At 49.9% G+C, this 25,235-nt stretch overlaps 1 protein-coding gene across 3 annotated transcripts in view; it reads right to left on the bottom strand.

Moving 5' to 3' along the window:
* KIF20A (kinesin family member 20A) overlaps positions 1 to 25,235 on the bottom strand; it is a 158,304-nt gene that overhangs the window by 97,502 nt on the left and 35,567 nt on the right. For all 3 annotated transcript variants that reach the window (XM_033927007.1, XM_033927008.1, XM_033927005.1), the window contains exon 5: positions 14,586 to 14,724. In XM_033927007.1, coding sequence (XP_033782898.1) covers positions 14,586 to 14,724 — 139 coding nt within the window. The remainder of the gene's footprint in view (positions 1 to 14,585; positions 14,725 to 25,235) is intronic.

Raw genomic sequence — 25,235 nt, forward strand, 5'->3', positions numbered from 1 at the left:
TTATAAGATCCCAAAGGATAAAAATAATAGCTGTAATATCCTTTTTTTTTTTTCTCGCTCATCCAAATGACAGGAAAAGAATACCTGTGACAGACAACAGCAATGTCCGAGGCAGCAACAGGCGGGGCATACAGAAAGCACAGTTACTTACTGTAACAGGTGTTATCCAGGGACAGCAGGCAGATATTCTTGACTGATGGGTGACGGCACCGACGGAACCCCGGTACGGACAATTTTAGAGTGATTGCACTCTAAGAACTTGGAAAGTTCTAGTAGGCCGCACCGCGCACGCGCGAGTGCCTTCCCGCCCGACAGAGGCGCGCGGTCCCCAGTTAGGATAAGCCAGCTAAGAAGCCAACCCGGGGAGGTGGGTGGGACGCAAGAATATCTGCCTGCTGTCCCTGGATAACACCTGTTACGGTAAGTAACTGTGCTTTATCCCAGGACAAGCAGGCAGCATATTCTTGACTGATGGGTGACCTCCAAGCTAACAAAAAGAGGGATGGAGGGAAGGTTGGCCATTAGGAAAACAAATTTTGCAAAACAGATTGGCCGAAGTGTCCATCCCGTCTGGAGAATGCATCCAGACAATAATGAGATGTAAAAGTATGAACCGAGGACCAAGTAGCAGCTTTGCAGATTTCCTCAAGGGGAGTGGAAAGGAGGAAAGCCACAGATGCTGCCATAGCTCTAACTCTATGGGCCGTGACAGAACCTTCCAGTGTCAGTCCGGACTGAGCATAACAAAATGAAATGCACGCTGCAAACCAATTTGACAACGTACGTTTAGAAACAGGACGTCCCAATTTATTCGGATCAAAGGACAGAAAGAGTTGGGGAGATGATCTGTGGGGCTTAGTACGCTCTAAATAGTAAGCTAGAGCCCGCTTACAGTCCAAAGTATGCAGAGCCTGTTCTCCAGAATGAGAGTGAGGTTTCGGAAAGAAGACAGGCAGAACAATGGATTGGTTGAGATGGAATTCCGAGACAACCTTAGGGAGAAACTTTGGATGTGTACGCAGTACCACCTTGTCATGATGAAAAATTGTAAAAGGTGGATCCGCAACTAGTTCATGTAGCTCACTGACCCTCCTGGCAGAGGTTAGAGTAATAAGGAAGACCACTTTCCAAGTGAGAAACTTGAAAGGAGTTGTAGCCAAAGGTTCAAACGGAGGCTTCATTAAGGCGGAGAGAACCACATTGAGATCCCAGACTACAGGGCGTGCTTTAAGAGGTGGTTTCACATTGAAAAGACCCCTCATGAATCTAGAAACCAAAGGATGAGCTGAAAGGAGTTTTCCATGAACTGGCTCATGAAAAGCAGCAATAGCACTGAGGTGGACTCTGATGGAAGTAGACTTGAGACCAGAGTCAGACAAAGAAAGAAGGTAATCCAACAAGGTCTCCACTGCAAGGGACGTAGGATTATGATGATGAAGAAGACACCAGGAAGAAAATCTTGTCCACTTCTGATGGTAACATTGCAGAGTGGCAGATTTCCTGGAGGCATCTAGAATAGAACGAACGGGCTGAGACAACGGAGTATCAGTCGAAGTCAGCCCGAAAGATACCAAGCTGTCAGGTGCAGAGACTGGAGATTGGGATGGAGAAGGGTCTCCTGATGCTGTGTAAGCAGAGAAGGAAACAATGGAAGAAGAATAGGCTTGAACTGGAACTGAGTTGAAGTAGAAGGGAGAACCAATGTTGCCTGGGCCATCGTGGAGCGATGAGAATCATGGAGGCCTGTTCCCTCTTGAGCTTGAACAAGGTTCGCAACATGAGAGGTAGCGGAGGGAAAGCATACAGGAACAGATTGGACCAATCCAGGAGAAATGCATCCGCTGCCAGACGGTGAGGAGAGTAGAGTCTGGAGCAGAAGAGAGGCAGCTGGTGATTGTGAGGAGCTGCAAAGAGGTCTATCTGAGGAGTGCCCCACTGAGCGAAGATGAACTGTTGAGTTAAAGGATCGAGTGTCCACTCGTGAGGCTGGAGAATTCTGCTGAGTTTGTCCGCTAAGGAATTCTGTTCTCCCTGAATGTAGATAGCTTTCAGGAATAGTTGGTGATCTGTGGCCCAAGCCCAAATCTTCTGGGCTTCCTGGCACAAGAGGCGAGAGCCTGTCCCACTCTGTTTGTTGATGTAGTACATTGCAACTTGATTGTCTGTGCACAGCAGGAGGACTTGAGGAAAGAGAAGATGTTGGAAGGCCTTGAGGGCATAAAACATCGCTCTGAGTTCCAGGAAATTGATGTGATGTTTCATTTCCTGGGCTGTCCAAAGACCTTGAGTTTGGAATTCGTTCAAATGAGCTCCCCAGGCATAAGGGGAGGCGTCGGTGGTGATGACAAGTTGATGAGGAGGTAGATGAAACAAAAGACCTCTGGAGAGATTTGAGGACATCAACCACCAGTGTAGAGACTGACGATGAGATGATGTCACAAATATGTGTCGTGAGCAAGGATCCGTCGCTTGGGACCATTGGGTAGCTAGGGTTCATTGAGGAGTGCGCAGGTGAAGACGTGCGAAGGGGGTGACATGAACTGTCGAGGCCATGTGACCCAAGAGTATCATCATTTGCTTTGCAGAGATGGAACGTTGTGGAAGCACCTGCTGACATAGAGATTGAAGAGTGTGAAGACGGTTGGATGGCAAAAACGCTCTCATGAGGACTGTGTCCAGCACCACTCCAATGAACTGAAGTCTCTGAGTGGGGATGAGATGAGATTTGGGTAGATTGATCTTGAACCCCAGAAGTTGTAGAAACAGGATGGTTTGGTTGGTGGCCAGGACTACTGTTTGAGATGAATTGGCCTTGATTAACCAATCGTCCAGGTAAGGAAAGACCCGAAGGTGGTGAGAGCGTAGAAAGGCAGCCACCACAATCAGACATTTGGTGAACACTCTTGGAGAGGAGGCAAGACCGAAGGGCAGCACCTTGTATTGGTAATGACAATGATTGATCATGAAGCGGAGGTACTGTCTGGAGGCCAGATTGACCGGTATGTGAGTATATGCCTCTTTGAGATCGAGGGAGCATAGCCAGTCGCCTTGATTGAGAAGAGGGTAAAGAGTGGCCAGAGAAAGCATCCTGAATTTCTCTTTGACCAAGCATTTGTTGAGATCACGAAGATCTAGGATGGGTCTGAGATCTCCTGTTTTTTTGGGGAGTAGAATCCCTGTCCCTTTTGATCTAGAGGAACTTCCTCTATGGCGTTCAGAAGGAGGAGGGATTGAACCTCTTGAAGAAGGAGGGAAGACTGAGGAGTGTTCAAAGCAGACTCTTTTGGCAAACTTTGGTTAGGAAGAGTTTGAAAGTTGAGAGAATAGCCGTGGCGGATGAAGCGCCACCTCCCCAGGATGAGAGTGGGGCTTCGGAAAAAACACCGGAAAAACGATAGACAGATTAAGGTGAAAATCTGCACCACCTTAGGCAAGAACTTGGGATGAGTGCGCAGAACCACCTTGTCATGATGAAAAACAGTAAAAGGTGGATCCGCAACCAAAGCCTGCAGCTCACTGACCCTGCGAGCAGACGTGAGGGCAAGCAGGAAGATCACCTTCCAAGTAAGGAACTTCAGATGAGCTTTGTCCATGGGCTCAAAAGGAGGTTTCATCAATTGAGCGAGGACCACATTGAGATCTCAAACCACAGGGGGAGGTTTGAGAGGAGGATGGATATTCAAGAGACCCCTCATGAAACGAGAAACCAAGGGGTGGACAGACAGCGACTTCCCATCAAGCTGCCGATGGAAGGCGGCAATCGCACTAAGATGGACACGAACAGAATTGGTCTTGAGGCCAGACCGAGACAAATGAAGCAAATAATCCAAAACCGAAAACAAAGAAGCAGACAAAGGTTCCACCCGATTTGAAGCACACCACGTGGCGAATAGGGTATAACACTGTCTAGTAGAAGCCTTTCGGGAGGCCTCCAGAACATCCCGCACAGACCGGGACAACCCCAGGGAAGGTGTCAAGTGGAAAGGAACCAAGCCATCAGATAAAGAGACTGCAGATTGGGATGCTACAGCGAACCCCGACTCTGAAACAGCAGAGAAGGAAACACAGGCAGAAGCAGAGGATCCCTGATACTGAGTTTAAGAAGCAGGGAAAACCAGGGCTGCCGAGGCCACCGAGGCGCTATCAGAATCATGGTGGCGCGGGCAGACTTCAGATGGACAAGAGTCCTCAGAATCAACGGGAAGGGAGGAAATGCATACAGGAACCTGCCCATCCAATCCAAAAGGAATGCATCAGCCTCGAGACGGTCCGGGGAGAACACCCTGGAGCAGAACAGAGGCAACTTGTGATTGAGGGGCGAGGCAAAGAGATCTATCTGTGGAGTCCCCCACCGAAGAAACACTTGTCGCAGAGTCTGGGAATGGAGTGACCATTCGTGCGGCTGTAGAAGACGGTTTAACTTGTACGCCAGACAGTTGTGCTCACTCTGGATATACACCGCTCGAAGAAAGATGTTGTGGCGGAACGCCCAATTCCAAAGGCGAAGAGCTTCCTTGCAAAGAGACAGGGAACCTGTACCCCCCCTATTTGTACAAGTAATACATCGCCACCTGATTGTCCGTGCGCACCAGGACCTCCCGATCCTGAAGCAGATGTCGAAAGGCCACCAAGGCATTGTAAATGGCCCGAAGCTCCAACAAGTTGATGCGACAACGGCGGTCTGCACTCGACCAAAGGCCCTGCATATGCAGTCCGTCAAGATGCGCCCCCCAAGCATACGCCGATGAGTCTGCCGTGAGGACCTTGTGATGCAGAAGAGCGAGAAAGAGCAAACCTCTGGAAAGATTGGAAGAGGTGGTCCACCAACGGAGCGAGCGTTTCAAGGAGGGAGTCACCGCAACGCAATGAGAAACGGGATCCCGATCCTGCCGCCACTGAGAGGCCAGAGTCCACTGAGGGACCCTCAAATGCAGTCTCGCGAACGGTGTGACATGCACGGTGGAGGCCATGTGTCCCAAGAGGACCATCATTTGCTTGGCCGAGACCAAAGTCCACAGGGAAACCTGCTGGCTCAGCTGCACGAGCGCGGCCTGCCGAGGGGGAGGCAGGAACGACCGGAGGCGAACCATGTCCAGAACGGCCCCGATAAATTGAAGGGACTGAGAGGGGCACAATTGAGACTTGGGAAAGTTCACCTCGAACCCCAGACTTTGAAGGAAGGTAATAGTCTGACGGGTCGCTGAAATAACCCCTTCCCTCGTCGAGGCCTTGATCAACCAGTCGTCGAGGTATGAGAAAACCTGAAGGCCCATCGACCACAGAGCTGCCGCCACCACCACGAGGCACTTCGTAAAGACCCACGGGGAGGAAGCAAGCCCGAACGGTCCCCGACCCGAAACTGCAGGAACCGGCGACAGGCCGGATGAACTGGTACGTGAGTATAGGCCTCCTACAGATCGAGGGAACACATCCAGTCGCCCTCGTCCAGCAGCGGATACAAAACAGGAAGCGAGAGCATCCGGAATTTTTCCCAAACCAGGAACTTGTTCAGCTTCTAGAAGTCCAGGATAGGACAGAGGTCCCCGGTCTTTTTGGGGACCAGGAAGTACCGGGAGTAAAAACCACACCCCCGCTGAGAGGGGGGAACTTCCTCCACAGCCTGAAGACGAAGTAGGGCCCGAGCCTCCAGGAGCAGTAAGGGAAGCAGCGCTCGATTCAATAGAGACCCGTCGGGAGAATTGTCCGGAGGCGACTCATAGTAACATAGCAGATGACGACAGATAAAGACCCGAATGGTCCATCCAGTCTGCCCAACCTGATTCAATTTAAATTTTTTTTATTTTTTTTTAATTTTTTCTTCTTAGCTATTTCTGGGCAAGAATCCAAAGCTTTACCCGGTATTGTGCTTGGGTTCCAACTGCTGAAATCTCTGTTAAGACTTATTCCAGCCCATCTACACCCTCCCAGCCATTGAAGCCCTCCCCTGCCCATCCTCCACCAAACGGCCATACACAGACAAAGACCATGCAAGTCTGCCCAGTAACTGGCCTAGTTCAATATTTAATATTATTTTCTGATTCTAAATCTTCTGTGTTCATCCCATGCTTCTTTGAACTCAGTCACAGTTTTACTCTCCACCACCTCTCTCGGGAGCGCATTCCAGGCATCCTCTACCCTCTCCGTAAAGTAGAATTTCCTAACATTGCCCCTGAATCTACCACCCCTCAACCTCAAATTATGTCCTCTGGTTTTACCATTTTCCTTTCTCTGGAAAAGATTTTGTTCTACATTAATATCCTTAAAGTATTTAAACGTCTGAATCATCTCCCCTGTCTCTCCTTTCCTCTAGGGTATACATATTCAGGGCTTCCAGTCTCTCCCCATACGTCTTCTGGCGCAAGCCTCCTATCATTTTTGTCACCTTCCTCTGGACTGCCTCAAGTCTTCTTATGTCCTTCACCAGATACGGTCTCCAAAATTGAACACAATACTACAAGTGGGGCCTTACCAATGACCTGTACAGGGGCATCAACACCTTTTTCCTTCTACTGACTACGCCTCTCTTTATACAGCCCAGCATCCTTCTGGCAGCAGTCACTGCCTTGTCACACTGATTTTTCTCCTTTAGATCTTCGGACACTATAACCCCAAGGTCCCTCTCCTCGTCCGTGCATATCAGCTTCTCTCCTCCCAGCATATACGGTTCCTTCCTATTATTAATCCCCAAATGCATTACTCTGCATTTCTTTGCATTGAATTTTAGTTGCCAGGCATTAGACCATTCCTCTAACTGAAGTCCATCCTACATGAAGCAACAACCCGCCACATAAAAACAATAAGTAAACGCAGGAGAAACAAAAGACCTCAATGGTTCACCAAGGAAATTTCAGACCTAGTTAAAAAGAAAAAAGAAACATTTATCACCTACAAACATTCAGGAAACCAGGAGGCGAAAGAGGACTATCTAGAGAGATCTAGAGCTGTCAAAATAATAGTCAGAGAGGCCAAACTCCGAATGGAGGAAGAGCTAGCACGGAACATTAAGAAAGGGGATAAATCTTTTTTTAGCTATATTAGTGACAGGAAAAAAAACAAAGATTGGATTTAACGCCTGAAGCAATCAGATGGTAACTTTGCAGAATCAGATTCTGCCAAGGCAGAACTGCTAAACGATTACTTCTGCTCAGTCTTCACATGTGAAGCACCGGGAGATGATCCACAGATTCAGACGGGAGATAACCAGAAAGACCCGTTTCAAGACTTCGAATTCACGCCCAGCAACGTCTACAACGAACTATCGAGACTCAGAGTAAACAAAGCCATGGGGCCAGACAACCTACACCCCAGGGTGCTCAGGGAGTTAAGTGAAGTCCTGGCGGAACCACTATCTGTGCTTTTCAACCTTTCTTTACGCACAGGAAAAATCCCCTTGGACTGGAAAACCACCAACGTAATCCCACTCCACAAAAAAGGCTGCAAAACAGAGACAGCAAACTATAGGCCAGTGAGTCTCACGTCTATAGTGTGTAAGCTCATGGAAACTCTGATCAAACAGAATCTTGACATAATCCTGGTTGAAGGAAACCTACGTGATCCCCACCAACACAGGTTCACCCAGGGAAGATCCTGCCAGTCCAATCTCATTAGCTTTTTTGACTGGGTTACTAGACAACTGGATGCCGGAGAGTCACTGGACGTGGTATATTTGGACTTCAGCAAAGCATTTGATAGCGTCCCACACCGAAGGTTATTGAACAAGCTGAAATCGACAGGATTGGGGGACACTCTAACTACATGGGTTGGAGACTGGCTAAGTGGTAGACTACAGAGGGTGGTGGTGAACAGTACCCCATCAGAAGCGTCGGACGTGCTCAGTGGAGTGCCGCAGGGCTCGGTCTTGGGCCCGATTCCATTCAACTTATTCATAAGTGATATGACGCATGGACTTAGAGGAAAGGTATCACTGTTTGCCGACGACGCCAAAATTTGCAACATAGTTGGCAAAAGCTTGTTACCTGACAATATGACACAGGACCTACTGCTGCTGGAACGATGGTCAACGACTTGGCAGCTGGGCTTCAATGCTAAAAAATGCAAGGTAATGCACCTGGGCAAGAGAAATCCACACAGAACTTATGCACTAAATGGTGAGACCTTAGCTGCGACCACGGCAGAGCGTGATCTAGGGGTGATCATCAGTGACGACTTGAAAGCTGCCAATCAGGTGGAGAAGGCTTCCTCCAAGGCAAGACAAATGATGGGTTGTATCCATAGAGGTTTTGTCAGCAGGAGACCTGAAGTCATTATGCCGTTATACAGATCCATGGTGCGGCCTCACTTGGAGTACTGTGTCCAATTCTGGAGACCACACTACCGTAAGGACATACTGAGGATCGAATCGGTTCAGCGAATGGCCACCAGGATGGTCTTGGGACTCAAGGATCTGACATACGAAGAAAGACTAAAAGAATTGCGGCTGTACTCACTTGAAGAACGAAGAGAGAGGGGAGACATGATTGAAACGTTCAAGTACATCACAGGTCGCATTGAGTCGGAAGATGATATCTTCTGTCTCGTGGGACCCTCGACCACCAGAGGGCACCCGCTGAAAATCAGGGGAGGGAAGTTTCATAGCGACTCCAGAAAGTACTTCTTCACCGAAAGAGTGGTGGATCATTGGAACAGGCTCCCACTGCAGGTGATTGAGGCAAGCAGTGTGACGGATTTTAAGAGAAAATGGGATGCTCATGTGGGATCTTTAGGGGAGTAAATTCAGGGGGGCGGGCACTTGGAATGGGCAGACTCGATGGGCTATGGCCCTTTTCTGCCACCATTTTCTATGTTTCTAACTTTTGCAGATCCTTTTTCATATTTTCCACTCCCTCTTCGGTGTCTACTCTGTTACAAATCTTGGTATCATCTGCAAAAAGGCACACTTTTCCTTCTAACCCTTCAGCAATGTCACTCACAAACATATTGAACAGGATTGGCCCCAGCACCGAACCCTGAGGGACTCCATTAGTCACCTTTCCTTCCTTCGAGCGACTTCCATTAACCACCACCCTCTTGCGTCTGTCCGACAGCCAGTTTCTGACCCAGTTCACCACTTTGGGTCCTAACTTCAGCCCTTTAAGTTTGTTCAATAGCTTCCTATGAGGGCTTTGCTGAAATCCAAGTAAATTACATCTAGCATATGTCCTCGATCCAGCTCTCTGGTCACCCAATCAAAAAATTCAATCAGGTTCGTTTGGCACGATTTACCTTTTATAAAGCCATGTTGCCTCGGATCCTGTAACCCATTAGATTCAAGGAAGTACACTATCCTTTCTTTCAGCAACACTTCCATTATTTTTCCAACAACTGAAGTGAGGCTCACCGGCCTGCTTCATCCCTGTGACCACTTTTATGAATAGGGACCACATCCGCTCTCCTCCAATCCCCAGGAATCACTCCCGTCTCCAGAGATTTGTTGAACAAGTCTTTAATAGGACTCGCCAGAACCTCTCTGAGCTCCCTTAGTATCCTGGGATGGATCCCATCTGGTCCCATCGCTTTGTCCACCTTCAGTTTTTCAAGTTGCTCTTAAACACCCTCCTCCGTGAACGGCGCAGAATCTACTCCATTTTCTCGTGTAACTTTGCCAGACAATCTCGGTCCTTCTCCAGGATTTTCTTCTGTGAACACAGAACAGAAGTATTTGTTTAGCACATTTGCTTTCTCCTCATCACTCTCCACATATTGGTTCCCAGCATCTTTTAGCCTAGCAATTCCATTTTTTATCTTCCTCCTTTCACTAATATATCTGAAAAACTCCCGGAAGTTCAGCAAATACCCCTCTCTGACAACGGAGAGGATCCACGTGTCCGAAGTGATGCGGGTCCAGGTCAGGTAAAACTCCTGGAGACGGCCCCCAATAGGAAGAGGGGTAAAGTCCAAAGCGGAGGGGGCCTGCTCCCTTTCACTCAGCCAGTCAAAAAGACGGCATGGGCTTAGACACGGCAGGGATATGAGGCTTAGGGGGAGCCCGCTGCTGTCGCTGGCATCGAGGTGGCGGATGAGAGAAGGCAGGTGTAGATTTCTGCGGGTACTGCCGGGGCGACAGCCAATACGCCTTCGAAAGAGTGGGCTTCGGCTTAGGGCGCACCAAGGACGCAAAGGACCGCTCGTGTTCCGAGAGGCGCTTAGTGGCCGTCTCAATTGAGTCGTCGAAGAGCTCGTTCCCCACACAGGGGAGATTCGCAAAGCGATCCTGAAGGTTGGGGTCCATATCAACAATGCGAAGCCACGCCAAACAGCGCATGGCAATCGCAAAGACGGACACTCGAGAGGAAAGCTCGAAGGCATCGTAAACGGCATGGAACAAATGCAGACGAAGCTGCAAAAGAGAGTCCACCAGCAGCCCAAACTCCGCACGACAAGAGGTGGGCAAATCACCCCGAAAAGCAGGCAAGGACTTGACCAGGATCTTCAAATACGAGGTGAACGTGAAGGTATAGTTCAAGACCCGGTTGGCCATTATGGAAATTTGGTAGAGGCGTCTATCAAATTTATCCATGGTCATCCCTTCCTGGCCCGGCGGGACAGCTGCGGAGACCCTAGAGGGGTGAGACTTCTTAAGGGAAGATTCAACCAGCAAAGACTGGTGCGAAAACTGCGCCTTCTCAAACCCCGGGCATGGAACAGTCCGGTATCTAGACTCTATCTTAGACGGAATGGCGGGGACCGCATAAGGAGTCTCCAAATTCCGGAAGAAAGCCTGGCGCAGAACCGGATTCAAAGGGAGCCGCAAAGACTCCCGAGGAGGACAAGGAAGGTCCATCTCCTCCAGGAACTCCTTGGTATACTTGGAGTTGGATTGGAGGTCAAGATTGAGCGCTCTCCCCATGTCCTAGACAAGCCTTGTGAAAGAAGATGGGCAACCCTCCAACCGGTCCTCAAGAGGGGTGGTCGAGCGAGACTGCAGCGCCACCGAAAAGGAGGGCGAGGCCTCCTGAGAATAGTCAGGCGGCCTATCAGTGTCACCACGGCCACATCTCCAGGACGCTCCACTATAGGAATGCGGCGGGGTCGAGAACGCCCGAGGCGAGGACCCCGGGGTCCGAGGCACCGAGGTCTGCCGCCGAGGCGACACACCTCGGGACACACAGGAGCCTCTCAACGCCCCGGCCTCCCGGGGCAGAGCCCCGGACCGGGCCGGCGACTTAAACAATCAGGGGTTGGACAAGGACAACTTCGAAACCCGGAGAGCCTCGGTCCGGCGATCCGGAGACCGGCCCCGCCTCAGGGGGGGGGGGGGGGAGTCCCGGGGCTGCTTCGTCAAGTGGCGAGACAGGGTCGAGGCACTCCCCGATCGGCGCTTTGACCTCGGGCACCCCGAGGGCAAGGAACGCCCCAAGGCAAGGAGTCAGAGGAAGAAAAACGCTGAGTCCGACGCACCTTGCCCCTAGGGGCCTTGACAGGACGCTCAGGCTGGTCTACCGGCTGCGAGGTCGAGGCCGGGGTCAAACGGGCCAAAGCCGAGGAGAGTTCCGAGGATATCAAGGCCGCAGCATATCCTGGAACACAGGCACCGAGACCATCAAAGGCCTATCAGTTGCAGCAGTGCATTCCACCGAGGGCGACCTCGAGGATGAGTATTCCCTAGAGGCAAAAGCACGCTTGGAGGGCTTGGACAAGGCCTAGGGGAGTGCACTCCCACCATGGACGGCCAAAGAATCCGGAGCTGGCTTCCGCGCCAGCGCTGACCCTGAACAAGAAGAGGGGACTTACCCGGAGCCAAGGTCTTCGAGGCCGAGGCCGATCCCTTCGAGGCCGAGGTCTTTTCCGGGGCCGACGCCGAGACCGGAGCCACCGGCTCACCAGCAAAAAGTTCAGCCATGCGTGCCCGACGACGACGCAGGGCATGAGCCTGAAAAGTAGCACACTTGGGGCAAGCATCAGTCGGATGGTCAGCCCCAAGGCACAAGATACACCACCGATGCGGGTCGGTGATCGATAACAGCTGACCGCACTGGGTGCACTTTTTTAAACCCGGTAAGAGGCCGGGACATAGAGGAAAAAAAATGGCTGAGCGATACCAGGCGGCCACGGCAACCCAGGAGCCCCCGGACGCCGAATCGAAGATCTTTTTTTTTTTTAATCAAAAAACCCGAAGACAAAAAGGCGCACAGCGACTCCAAGAGAAAACAAAGAAGCTGTGGTGCTGGAAAGGCACGAAAACACGGAGAGAAAAACGACAGGGCTTTCTGGCTCTGCGGAAAACTAAGAACTGAAGACCACGAGGAGGGGATGCGCCCTCTAGTGGAGCGGGAAGGCATGCACATGCGTGGTGCAGCACCAGCAAACTTGAATCTTCAATCAAGTTTGCTTGAAAAGCTGTCCGCGTCGGGGCTCCGTGGATGACGTCACCCACATGTAGAGAATATGCTGCCTGCTTGTCCTGGGATAATACATACTGTGTTGGGTCATCTTCACTACTTCTAGTTGAGAAAAGGAAGGCTGCTTTGGTTCTCAAAAATATCATTATCATCATATTTATTTTAACCTACTGAGATCTGTCTTTCCTAAGATCTCCTTTTATTTTTTTTAACCTACCTTCTGTTTTTGTTTCTTTTCTATCCAATATCGTAGTTCTCCCTGCTTATCCTATTGTTCAAGTAAGTCAATATGTCACGTTTATTGTTATCAAATGTGTTGTAAAGCAACCTAATTTTAATTGGAAACTGCCTTGAAACTATGTAAAAGCGATTCATCAAATTTTAAATAGACTTTGAAACTTTATCCAGCACCGTATGTCTATGCATGATAGTTGAGACCATAGCATCAACCACAGGAGACTTAAAGGTATCCCTATCTGGAATGGGTTAAAGCCGAGTCATGGACTGTGCCAAACGAAAAGGTGCGTCTGGCAGCTTCCACTGCGTGTGTATCACATCCCGAATATCCTGATGCATTGGAAAAGAACGGGAGGCTGACAGGATCCCCCGAAGCAGGGGGTCCACCATACACCATGGGTCCTTTGCACCCTCCACAAAGCGCAAAATATACAAAACCTGAAGGATAAGCTCCTATAGAGCTCTTCCTGGTGAAAAATGTACACCACCAACACTTCCTCGCCAGCGGGCATCTCTGCAAAACACATATCTGCATTATCCGTCCCCCCCGAGAAGATCCTGGGGGTCCAACAAGGGGAATCAACCAAGAAGTTGACCCATAGGGATCCACAGACGTGATGAAAATCCAAAACAAGAGTCTGTGGAAGCCAATGTTGCTGATATAGACTTTTATTGGTATAGAAGAGTCAATAAGATCATTCACAACTTGAAGTAGTGAATGATGACCCAACACAGTCTAAATTTCGACCTGATAGTCTTAACTCAGGGGTCCAAGTCCTCATCAGGCAAAAACACATCTGCACACAAAAAATCATTGTCCCACGAGACCTGTGGTTGCTTGGATGAAGATTTGGGGGGGTGGAGGGGGAGGAGAGAGACGAATGGACCAGAGCTGACACCAAGGGAGGCCAAACAGGGGAGGACACGGAAGGCAAAAGCCCTACCCCCCCCCGCAAAAAACCCAAGACCCCTGGCTGCCTGCAAGAAAGTCTTGTACATGGTTAAAACAAAATCTGGGGCAAACCCCCCCTGGCAGCAAAGCAGTACTCACTGCCAAGGCAGGAGACACAGCAGAAACCTGGGGGAAGGTCACCTGAGGCACTCCCCTGAGGCGTGCAGCGGTAAAGAGACTTGAACAGACCCAGCCGGTAAAGCAGGCAAGCTGGCAGCAGCGAAAAGGGAGTCCCCAGCATTATCGATCGTAAGGGAAACTTTATTTCTGTCGGCAGCTGGGAAAATTCCTCTGTGGGCGGTAGGGGAAGTCCAGGCTTCTCCACTTCCAACAAGCGGTGCATGCGCTAAAGGGAACCCTGCTTGCCGGCACCCGAAGCCGACGAGGATTCTCCTTTGCGGCGGCCGGTGCACTTCGTGCATACACCAGCCACATCGACTGCACGCCTGGAGCACAATGAGCACCTTTTCAGTTTAAAAGTGCTCATTGCAAAAACCACTCCTAGGAAAAAAACAAAGTGCCGGTTATCAATTAAATTTAATTTACCTTAATTGAAATCTTCCCTTCAGACCGGCACTACTTTAGTTTACAATTGAACAGACCCTACTGGCTCTCTCAGATATATGCCTTGCCTGTATTTGATGGCAAGGCTTACAGCTGAGGCACCTCTAAAATAAAATTTGGGGAGGTGGGGGAAATGGGGGAGGGAATCGACCAGTCTAGTGTGGCAACCACAAGATTGGATGGATCCCCAAAAGGGTCCCCCAAGCTCAATCCAGCACCACAAACAGAGAGAAGGCGGCCAATTTAAACAAAATCCAACAGCCCTACACTAAACAAGGGAAGACTGCACAGGCTTACCACCTCCACCTGCTGGAGACTGAGAACAGACTGATTGTACTTGGGACTGCACAGCCCACTTATACTACAGCCAAAAGTTTGCATCTTAGTCTCCACCTGCTGGTCGAGGTGCATTATATAACCCATCAGTTTCTGTGCCGGTCTGGAGGGATGATAAAGAAGAGTTAAAGGGAAGATTTGAATCAAGTAAACTTTACCTTGTACTGTGTAAGTTTTGCCAGAATTGGTGACCCCATAGGTGTAGATCAGCCAGTTGTGCCCATTCAGTACATCACTCACCACTTCTCTCATTGTCCCCTCAAAGAACTCTTTCTGATTCACATTAGGACCAAATATCTTTAAAAAATAAAATAGTAAGCAGGATGGTTATAACTTCCAGCCTCCATCACACTATTAAATACTATGCACTCCATGAGAGGCCCAATATATCCCAACACTCCCCAGAGCCATGTTGCTGCATAACCCCCCCCCCCTTGCCTCTAGATCAGAGGTTCTCAGCATGCGGTATGTGTACTCCAGGGGTACGCAGTGCGACACTACAAGTCTCCCACCCTCCTTCAGCCGTCACATTATCTTCCTTTTTCCACCATCATTTTCTCTCCCCAGCCCTCCCACACTAGCAGCGGCAGTTCACTGCACTTTTAATTTCCACACACAGCTGCCGCTAGTGTTACTTTAGAGATTCCATCAGGCAGCCTCGGGGTCTTTTCTAGACTGGCCCACCTCCAAAGATGCAACTTCCTCTTTCCACAGAGGTGGCCGGCCCAGCAAAGGCCCTGAGTTTCCCTGATAGAATCACTCGCCATGTCCTGACCCTTTAATCTCCCTCCCAAACCCACAATTCAACCCCCCTACTCACCGAGGTACCTTGTGGTCCAGTGGGGATCTTTATGGCAGAAGCGTGGCCCTTTCCCTCCTGTCTCCTCACAGCTGCCTTCTAAAAAACAGCACCCGCGACCTCTCGCAGCATTTCTTGTAGTACCGCGAGCTGTCATGAGAGATTGCGGCAGCCATTTTAGAAGGCAGCCACGAGAGGGCCACACTCCTGCCACAAAAACTCATGGGAGAGAAGAGAGATAGGAAGGGAAAGTAAGACATGAAAAAGTAGATTTTGAGAAGAAAGCAGAAAAAGCACAGTTACTTACCGTTAACAGGTGTTATCCAGGGACAGCAGGCAGATATTCTCTACATGTGGGTGACGTCACTGACGGAGCCCCCTAGCGGACATTTTCGCAAGCAGACTTGCTCAGAGACCTTCAGGCTTGCAATTGGTCTGCGCTTGCGCGCGTGCCCCTCCCGCCCTGCCTAGGGCATGCATTTCCTCAGCTTGTCCTCAGTTCAGATAGCAAGCAAAGAAGCCAACCACAGGGAGGTGGGTGGGTTGCGAGAATATCTGCCTGCTGTCCCTGGATAACACCTGTTACAGTAAGTAACTGTGCTTTATCCCAGGACAAGCAGGCAGCATATTCTCTACATGTGGGCGACCTCCAAGCTAACTACAATGGGATGGAGGGAAAGTTGGCAATTCAGGAGAACAGATGCTGCAAAACAGACTGGCCAAAGCGGCCGTCACATCTGGAAAAAGCATCTAGACAGTAGTGCAAGGTGAACATATGAACCGAGGACCAAATGGCAGCTTTACAGATTTCTTCGATAGGAGTCGAGCAGAGGAAAGCAACAGACGCCGCCATCGCTCTGACCTTGTGGCCTGTGACTCGGCCCGGCAGGGAGAGACCAGCCTGAGCGTAACAGAAAGAGATACAAGCGGCCAACCAGCTAGAAATGGTCCGCTTAGAAACAGAGCGACCCAAGCAATTTGGATCGAAAGAGATGAACAGCTGGGGAGCAGTACCGGTGGGGAACGGTGTGCTTTAAGTAGAAGGCCAGCACATGCTTACAATCAAGAGAATGCAGAGCCGTTTCTCCAGGGTGAGAATGGGGCTTCAGAAAAAACACAGGAAGAACAATGGATTGGTTGATGTGAAAATCAGAAACAATCTAAGCAAGAACTTAGGATGGGTACGGAGGACCACCTTATCATGATGGAAAACAGTGAAAGATGGGTCCGCAACCAAGGCTTGAAGCTCACTGACCCGACAGGCAGAAGTGAGAGCAATAAGGAACACAACCTTCCAAGTAAGATACTGCAAGTGAGCCCGCGCCAGCGGCTCGAACGGGGGTTTCATCAAATGAGCAAGGACCACGTTAAGATCCCAAACTAACGGAGGAGGTTTAAGGGGCGGATGAACATGGAAAAGTCCTTTCATGAAGCGGGAGACCACAGGATGAACAGAGATAGGCTTCCCGTCAATCGGCTGATGAAAAGCAGCAATGGCACTAAGGTGGACTCGAATCGAAGAGGACCGGATTCCAGCGCCAGACAAGTGTAACAGATAATCCAGGACAGCAGATAAGGAGGCAGATAGAGGCTTCCAGCTGTCGAGCAGCACACCAGGAAGAAAAACGGGTCCACTTCTGATGGTAACATTGGCGAGTGGACCCCTTCCGAGATGCTTCCAGGACAGGCTGGGAGAGCTGGAACGAGGGTATTAAGTCTTGAGGAACCAAGCCGTTAAGTGCAAAGATTCGAGGTTGGGATGAAGTAGAGAACCCTGACTCTGCGTAAGCAGAGAAGGAAATATAGGCAGAAGAAGAGGCTCCCTGGTACTGAGTTGCAACAGAAGGAAGAACCAAGGTTGCCGGGGCCACCGAAGAGCTACCAGAATCATGGTGGCATGCAAAGACTTGAGCTTGACGAAAGTCTTCAGAATCGGAGGGAACGCATATAGGAACGCATTCGTCCAATCTAGAAGGAAAGCATCCGCCTCAATCCTTAGAGGGGTGTAAACCCTGGAGCAGAAGCGGGGCAACTTGTGATTGAGGGGGGACGCGAACAGATCGATGTCTGGAGTCCCCAATGAGCAAACACCTGACGCAGGGTTACAGAGTGGAGAGACCACTCGTGAGGATGCAGAAGACGATTCAACTTGTCTGCCAGACAGTTCCGCTGGCCCTGAATGTAGACAGCTCGAATGAATATGTTGCGGCGGACGGCCCAATCTCAGAGCTGCATCGCCTCCTGGCACAGGGACTGGGACCCCATGCCTCCCTGTTTGTTGATATAATACATAGCAACCTGGTTGTCCGTGTGAACCAGCACCACTCTGTCGTGAAACATAGAAATTGATGGCAGAAAAGGGCCATAGCCCATCGAGTCTGCCCATACCAATGACCCACTCTCCGACTTTTACTCCCCTATAGATCCCACGTGAATATTCCATTTTCTCTTAAAATCTGATACGCTGTTGGCCTTAATCACCTGCTGAGGCAGCTCGTTCCAATGATCGACCACCCTTACAGTGAAGCAGATGACAAAAATCTTTCAGAGCGAGGAAAATCGCTCGAAGCTACAAAAGATTGATGTGACAAAGACGGTCGGCACGAGACCAAAGACCCTAGGTGCGTAGACCGTCCAGATGAGCCCCCCAAGCATAGGTCGACGAGTCCATTGTGAGGACCTTCTGCGGAGGAGGAGCATGGAACAGAAAACCTCTGGAAAGATTGGAAGAGAGCATCCACCAACGGAGAGACTTCCTCAACAAAGGAGTCACGACAATGTGTCGAGAGAGAGGGACTTTAGATCATCTTTTGTTTTATTGTCCCTTTATCTTAGCCTTTTGGAACTCAATTTGGGATCAAGTAAATTGTTTAATGGAAAAGCATGTGGCATTATCTTATGATACAATACTATTTGGTATGTCAATGAGGAAAAAGAGCCAAATATCATCAAATAACAATATATTTTTATTGATGACAGGAGTCGCCATTCAGCATATCACAAGTAATTGGAAAAACTACAGTAGACTCAATTATAATTTCTGGTGGAACTCATTATGTCACATATATAAAATGGAAAGAACAATAGCTATACAACAAGGGAATTATAAGAATTTTAAAATAAATTTTGGAGCCATTAACTTCTTATTGTAATGAGTAAATACCATTTTCTAATGTTAGGAAAGGGGAGGCTTTATATTTTATTATTCATATTGGGAAAATAATAGAGGGATCGATGGGGGGGGGAGAGTGGTAATTTTATGTATTACTAGTGTTTAAGCCCGTTACATTAACGGGTGCTAGAATATATGCCTGTCTGTCTTTCTTTATTTATGTCTCTCTCCCTGTTACTGTCTCTTTCTTCCTTCCTTTCTGTCTCTCTCCCTCCCTCCTGCTATTTTTCTCTCTCTCTCCCTGGCCTCCTTTGCCTGTCTGTATTTCTTTCTGTCTCTCCTCCCCCCCCCCCACTTTCCTTTGCAGAAGCAGCAGCGGTATTTCCGTTCCCCTCCAGGTCCCTGTTAAGTAGTAGCAGCATTTCCCCCCTCCCTTCTCCCCCCCCACTTTCCTTTGCAGAAGCAGCAGTGGTATTTCAGTTCCCCTCCAGGTCCCTGTGAAGCCCCCCCCCCACTTTCCTTTGCAGAAGCAGCAGCGGTATTTCCGTTCCCCTCCAGGTCCCTGTGAAGCCCCCCCCCACTTTCTTTTGCAGAAGCAGCAGTGGTATTTCAGTTCCCCTCCAGGTCCCTGTGAAGCCCCCCCCCCACTTTCCTTTGCAGAAGCAGCAGCGGTATTTCCGTTCCCCTCCAGGTCCCTGTGAAGCCCCCCCCCCACTTTCTTTTGCAGAAGCAGCAGTGGTATTTCCGTTCCCCTCCAGGTCCCTGTGAAACCCCCCCCACACACACACTTTCCTTTGCAGAAGCAGCAGCATATTTCCGTTCCCCTCCAGGTCCCTGTGAAGCCCCCCCCCACTTTCCTTTGCAGAAGCAGCAGCGGTATTTCCGTTCCCCTCCAGGTCCCTGTGAAGCCCCCCCCCCACTTTCCTTTGCAGAAGCAGCAGTGGTATTTCAGTTCCCCTCCAGGTCCCTGTGAAGCCCCCCCCCCACTTTCCTTTGCAGAAGCAGCAGCATATTTCCCTTCCCCTCCAGGTCCCTGTGAAGCCCCCCCCCCCACTTTCCTTTGCAGAAGCAGCAGCGTATTTCCCTTCCCCTCCAGGTTCCTGTGAAGCCCTCACCCCCACTTTCCTTTGCAGAAGCAGCAGCGGTATTTCCCTTCCCCTCCAGGTCCCTGTGAAGCCCCCCCCCCCCACTTTCCTTTGCAGAAGCAGCAGCGCATTTCCCTTCCCCTCCAGGTCCCTGTGAAGCAATTCCCTTCTTGTGAGCTGTCCTGCTCCGTTCGGCCCCTCCCTTCTCTTAATGCGATTTGGCCTGCTCCGTTCGGCCCCTCCCCCCTTCCCTTCCCGCGGGCTGGCCTGCTGCGGCCGAAGGTTAGTTTTAAAAGTGCTGGTGGCGGCTCCTCTTACGCTGCTGATCCTCCTGAAGAGCAGCCTGCGATGGTGGCCGGCTTTAGGGAACCTCGCAGGCCGCTCTCCAGCCTCGGTAGCACGTTCCCTCTGATGCACGGGATCGTGTCAGAGGGAACGTGCTACCGAGTTGGAGAGCGGCCTGCGAGGTTCGCTAAAGCCGGCCATCATCGCAGGCTGCTCTTTACAGGAGGATCAGCAGTGGCGGTGGCGGCGAATGAGGGCCGAGATGTGTTCCCTGCCGAGGACGCGGTAAGGAAGAGAGCTTGCCTGGCTTCCAGGGTGAGTGAGGGCGGGAGGAGAGGAGTGGCCAGAGTGATCATTGGCCGGGTTCTAAAATGGAACACGGCCACGGATCACACACCAAGGCGGCAGTAATCACGCTTTTTTAAAAGCGCATGCGCCGCTAACCTTTTATTATATAGGATAAGATAAAATAGAAAGATTGTCATGTGATGTGTTAACTTTATTGTTGCAAAGTTTGTACACTTGATGTAAGATTGAAAATGAATAAAGAATTTTAAAAAAGTGAGGATCCCGAACCTGGTTCCACTGGGATGCCAGAGTCCATTGAGGAATACGGAGGTGAAGTCTGGCAAAAGGAGTCACGTGAACCGTGGAGGCCATATGACCTAGGAGGATCATCATGAGCCGAGCCGGCGCTGAGTGCAGATGGGTCACCATGCGGCACAATCGAATAAGGGCCTCCTGACGAGGCCGAGGCAAGAAGGAGCGGAGGTGCACCGTGTCCAGGACCGCTCCAATGAACTCGAGACTGGGAAGGACAGAGGTGGGACTTGGGAAAGTTCACCTCGAAGCCAAGACTCTGAAGGAGCAAGATAGTCTGTTCTGTCACTCGCAGGACTTCTTTGCGAGAGAACGCTTTGATTAACCAGTCATCGAGGTAGGGAAACACCTGCAGGCCACGGAGGTGCAGGGCCGCAGCTACCACAACCAGACACCGTGAAGACCCTCGGAGAGGCCGCCAGGCCGAAGGGAAGAACACAATACTGAAGATGGAGATCCCCCCACCCGGAATCTCAAATACCGACGAGAGGCCGGATGCATCGGAATGTGCGTATACGCCTCCTTGAGGTCCAGTGAGCACAGTCAGCCCCTTCGTTCAAGAGGGGATACAATGTGGGAAGGGTGAGCATTCTGAATCGTTCCCGTACCAGAAACTTGTTCAGTGCACGGAGGTCCAAGATCGGACGCAGATCCCCCGTCTTCTTGGGTACCAGAAAGTACCAGGAATAAAACCTGGAGTTCCACTGTTCCTTGGAAACCTCCTCGACTGCCCTCAGGCGAAGAAGGGCCTGAGCTTCCTGCAGAAGGAGAGGAAGCTGAGACTGAGCAGAAGGAAACTCTCTTGGAGGCAAGTCCGGGGGTACGCGACTGAAGTGGAGGGAGTACCCCTCCTTGATGATAGACAGTACCCAGCTGTCAGTGGTAATATTTGCCCATTGGGCAAAGAAATGATGGATACAACCCCCGAAGGGAAATGGGGAAGGCTCCATGAGGAAGGGAACCCGAAGGCTCATACTGGAATTGTCAAAAGGACGGCCCGGATTTGGCCGGGGCCAGCGGCTGAGTTTTAGGTTGACGTTGCTGCTGCAGAGGCCGTTTCGAAGGAGGCCTAGAGAAAGCAGGAGTGGATTTCTGTGGATACCTCTGGAGAGGAATTTTATATTGGCGAGCCAGAGGGGCCTTAGGTTAAGTTTCACCAGAGACGCAAAAGACTGCTCGTGGTCCGAGAGGCACTTCGTGGCTGCCTCGATGGAATCATCGAAGAGCTCATGACCCACACACGGGAGATTGGCAAGATGATCCTGTAGATTCTGATCCATATGCACAAGCCGGAGCCAAGCAAGGCGACGCATAGCGATCGCAAAGGCTGTGACTCTCGAGGATAATTCAAAGGCGTCATAAGAGGCCTGAAACATATACAGGCGGAGTTGGAAGAGGGTCTCCACGAGGAGATGAAACTCCTGGTGCCGAGGCTCTGGCAGGGCCTCCCGGAACGAGCGGAGGGCATCAATACAGAACCGAAGGTAGGACGTGAAGAAGAAACTGTAGTTAAGGACACGGTTCGCCATTATCGAGTTCTGATAAAGACGCCGACCAAATTTGTCCATCGTATGGCCCTCCATGCCAGGGGGAACGGCAGCATAGACCTTCGAGGGGTTAGACTTCTTCAAAGAAGACTCAACCACCAAGGATTGGTGGGAAAGCTGAGCACCCTCAAACCCTTTAACGGGAGTAGTCCGGTAACGGGACTCCAACTTGGAGGAAATAGCTGTGACAGCATAAGGTGTTTCCAGGTTCTGGAGAAACGTCTGCCGAAGAATCTGATGCAATTGAAGGTGAAGTGCCTCACGAGGCATATTGTCAACTCTCAGTTCCGTCAAGTATTCCTGCGTAAAGCGGGAGTCGGACTGAAGATCCAAATTCAGAGCTCTGCCCATGTCAGAGATGAAACGATTAAAGAAGGAGGTCCGAGAAGAGGATTCATCCTCCGGAGGAGACTCCGACCGAGATCAAAGCACAGCCAAGAAAGGAGAAACCTCTCTGTAATAGTAAGCCGGAGCTTCAGAGTCCCGTGAATGGGAGACGGAAGAGGTTCGACTAAGGTGTGTAGAGGGCGTCGAAGAACGGCCCCGTGCCAAATGGACCAGGGAAGACCCCGGAGTCCGAGGAAATCGCTGAGAGAGCTTCGGAGAACACGGGTTATAGGAAAAATCCCCAACAAGCTTCGAAGCAGGCCCCTTAGAAGCCGGCAAGCTTCTCGATGGGGAACAAACACTAGAGTCCAATTTGAGGACACGTGCATGTGTAGACGGTTTCGAGGTCGAAGACATGCCCCGATAGGGCAGGGAAGACTGGGGCTTTTTAGAAGAGGCAAGCTTCGCCTCAGTAGCGGGGGAGACACGACCCCCTGGCCGGGACCCCCGAAAGATCCTCGGTGCCTCAGGGGAGGAAGAATCGCTCGAGGGAACCCGACAAGTCTTGTGGGTGACGCCTCGAGAAACGAGGGGACGCTCAGGCTGGGCAAACCACGACTGGGTCGAGACCAAGGCCATAGGCGTCGAGGTCAGGATGAGTTGGCTTACCACCGAGGAAAGCTGTGTGGTAATAATAGCCTTAAGCACGTCCTCGAACATAGGCACCGAGACCAAAGGAAGGTGGGTTGAGGGTACAGCAGTGTGCTCCTTCGGGGGCGACCTTGAGGATGAGTATTCCCTACGTGAGGAGGCACACTTAGAATGATGTCTCGAAGACACCGATGACGCGGCGCTGACATGAGACTCAGAGGAAGTCTTCTTTGCCGGCACACCTGAGGAGGAAAGAGGAGACTTACCCGAGGCCGGAGTAGCAGAAGAGGCCGAGGCCGGAGCCTTCGAGGCCGACGGGGATTTCGAGGCCGAAGCACCCAATGAGACAGCTGAGGCCGAGGCGCCCAACGAGGGTGCCGAGGCTGAGCTCAAGACCTGCCCCGCAGGATCCATGGAGCCAAAGAGTTGAAAAATCTTGGCTACCAGTCGATGAAGAGCCTGCGTTTGAAGAGTCGCACAACGGGGACACGGCTCAGCGTGGTGTTCAGCACCCAGGCCCTCAACACACCAACGATGGGGATTGGTGATAGAGATAACCCAGTTACATTGAGTGCAGTTTTTAAATCCGGAACGAGGCTGGGATATAAGAAAAAACACGGCTGCGGCCCCGCGAGGCCAGGCGGCCAGGTAAGGACCGGTCAAAAATATATGAACTGAAAAATAATAAAGACGCGAGCACAGCGACCTAACGAAAACAATAAAGAAAGTCGTGGTGCAAGAGGGACAACAAGATTGTGCAGCAAGGAAGCAGTGCTTCTGGCTCCGCGGAAAACACTGAACTGAGGACATGCTGAGGAGACGCATTCCCTAGGCAGGGCGGGAGGGGCTTGCACGCATGCGTGGGCCAATCGCAAGCCTGAAGGTCTTCGAGCAAGTCTGCAAGTCGGTGACGTCACCCACATGTAGAGAATATGCTGCCTGCTTTTCCTGGGATAAATGGAAAAAAGTTAAATGTTAAAAGTTAATGCCAAAGATGGATGCAGGACAGAAAATGAAAAAGGAGAGAAAAACAGTCAATGGATATGAAGACCCTGGAAACAGTTAAAGTTTTACCGTCCTGTAAATGTTTTTATGAGATTTGGTCTTTCCATCTTGTAGGCTGAATTTGAAAAAAGGTTTTAATAACGATACCATTAGTTAATGTTTTATTGTGTTTGTTCTATCAAAACATGTTTTAGTAAGATCAATAGCGGTACAGAATGGAAATTATAAAAATTTTATTAAAATATGGGACTATGTATCAATTTTTCACAGCTATAAATCATTTAAAGTCCAAACTTATTGTGATTATGAAAGATAACTTCTATAAATAATTTGTGAAGTGCTCAGACCTATTAACCCATATAGTAGTGATGTCACCACAATGAGGTTAACTAGGGGACCATCATTGCCTTCACTTGTCCCCTACCCTCCCTGAATGTTGAATACTAAATCCAATCTAATGGTGGTACTTATCTTCGTTCAGGGGCAGTTCATGTTGATGCTGTTAACTCTCATTGGTGACTGGTGCAAAATAAAGTGCTCGTGCTTCTTTAAAATCTTGTTAGTTCTTTCTTAGGAAAACTCCCGTCCCCCCGACCCGGATTTCATCTCTTCGTCAGGGAGGGACACTAAGAAAAATCGAACAGCAAACTAGAAATATATGGTAACAAAATATACTGGGTTATATTTCTACCATCTAAGCGTTATCAAATACTTAAAAGGCTCTTATATCCATTTTCATATATAAATCTTTAATATAAATATTACCTGATATCGGCTCACTATGATCAGAGTAGTTCAAAGTGGACTGAGCGAATGAAGCTCACTTCACATTGTATTTTTTTATATATAGGGTAGCTAACCGGAACTTAATCTTAAAAATCGCCAACAACCGGAAGTAAATGCAACATCGAGAGATTACTTCACGGGTTATTATTCTACATTGCTAACCATTCTATATCTAAATTTAGTCCTATTGGCTGTAGGGTTTGCCAATTGTATATCAGACGCTGTTCTTTGAATATTAAAGTTCTTGATATATCCCCTTCATTTTTGCGTGTTTGGATTAACACTGTATACTTAAGGTCTTCTAATCATTACCAACAAAGCCCCATAAACAAATTACCCCACAAACCTTGTGGAAAATGTAGGGTCTGCAGTTATGTATTAGACGCTACTTTTGTAGAAATCCCACCATCAGGAACACGTCATTTCTTTCTGAATACCGGGACTAATTGTGATTCCAGGGGCGTGGTTTATTACATACAATGCCCATGTAAAAAAGTTTATATTGGTCAAACGATCCGTAAAATCAAAACTCGAATCACGGAACATTTAAGTAATATTAGAACTAATAGGGTTGCCGCCCCCCTGGTTTCTCATTGGTCCCAGCATTCACA

This window comes from Geotrypetes seraphini, chromosome 18 (genome assembly GCF_902459505.1).
Source record: "Geotrypetes seraphini chromosome 18, aGeoSer1.1, whole genome shotgun sequence".
Lineage (NCBI taxonomy): Eukaryota > Metazoa > Chordata > Amphibia > Gymnophiona > Dermophiidae > Geotrypetes > Geotrypetes seraphini.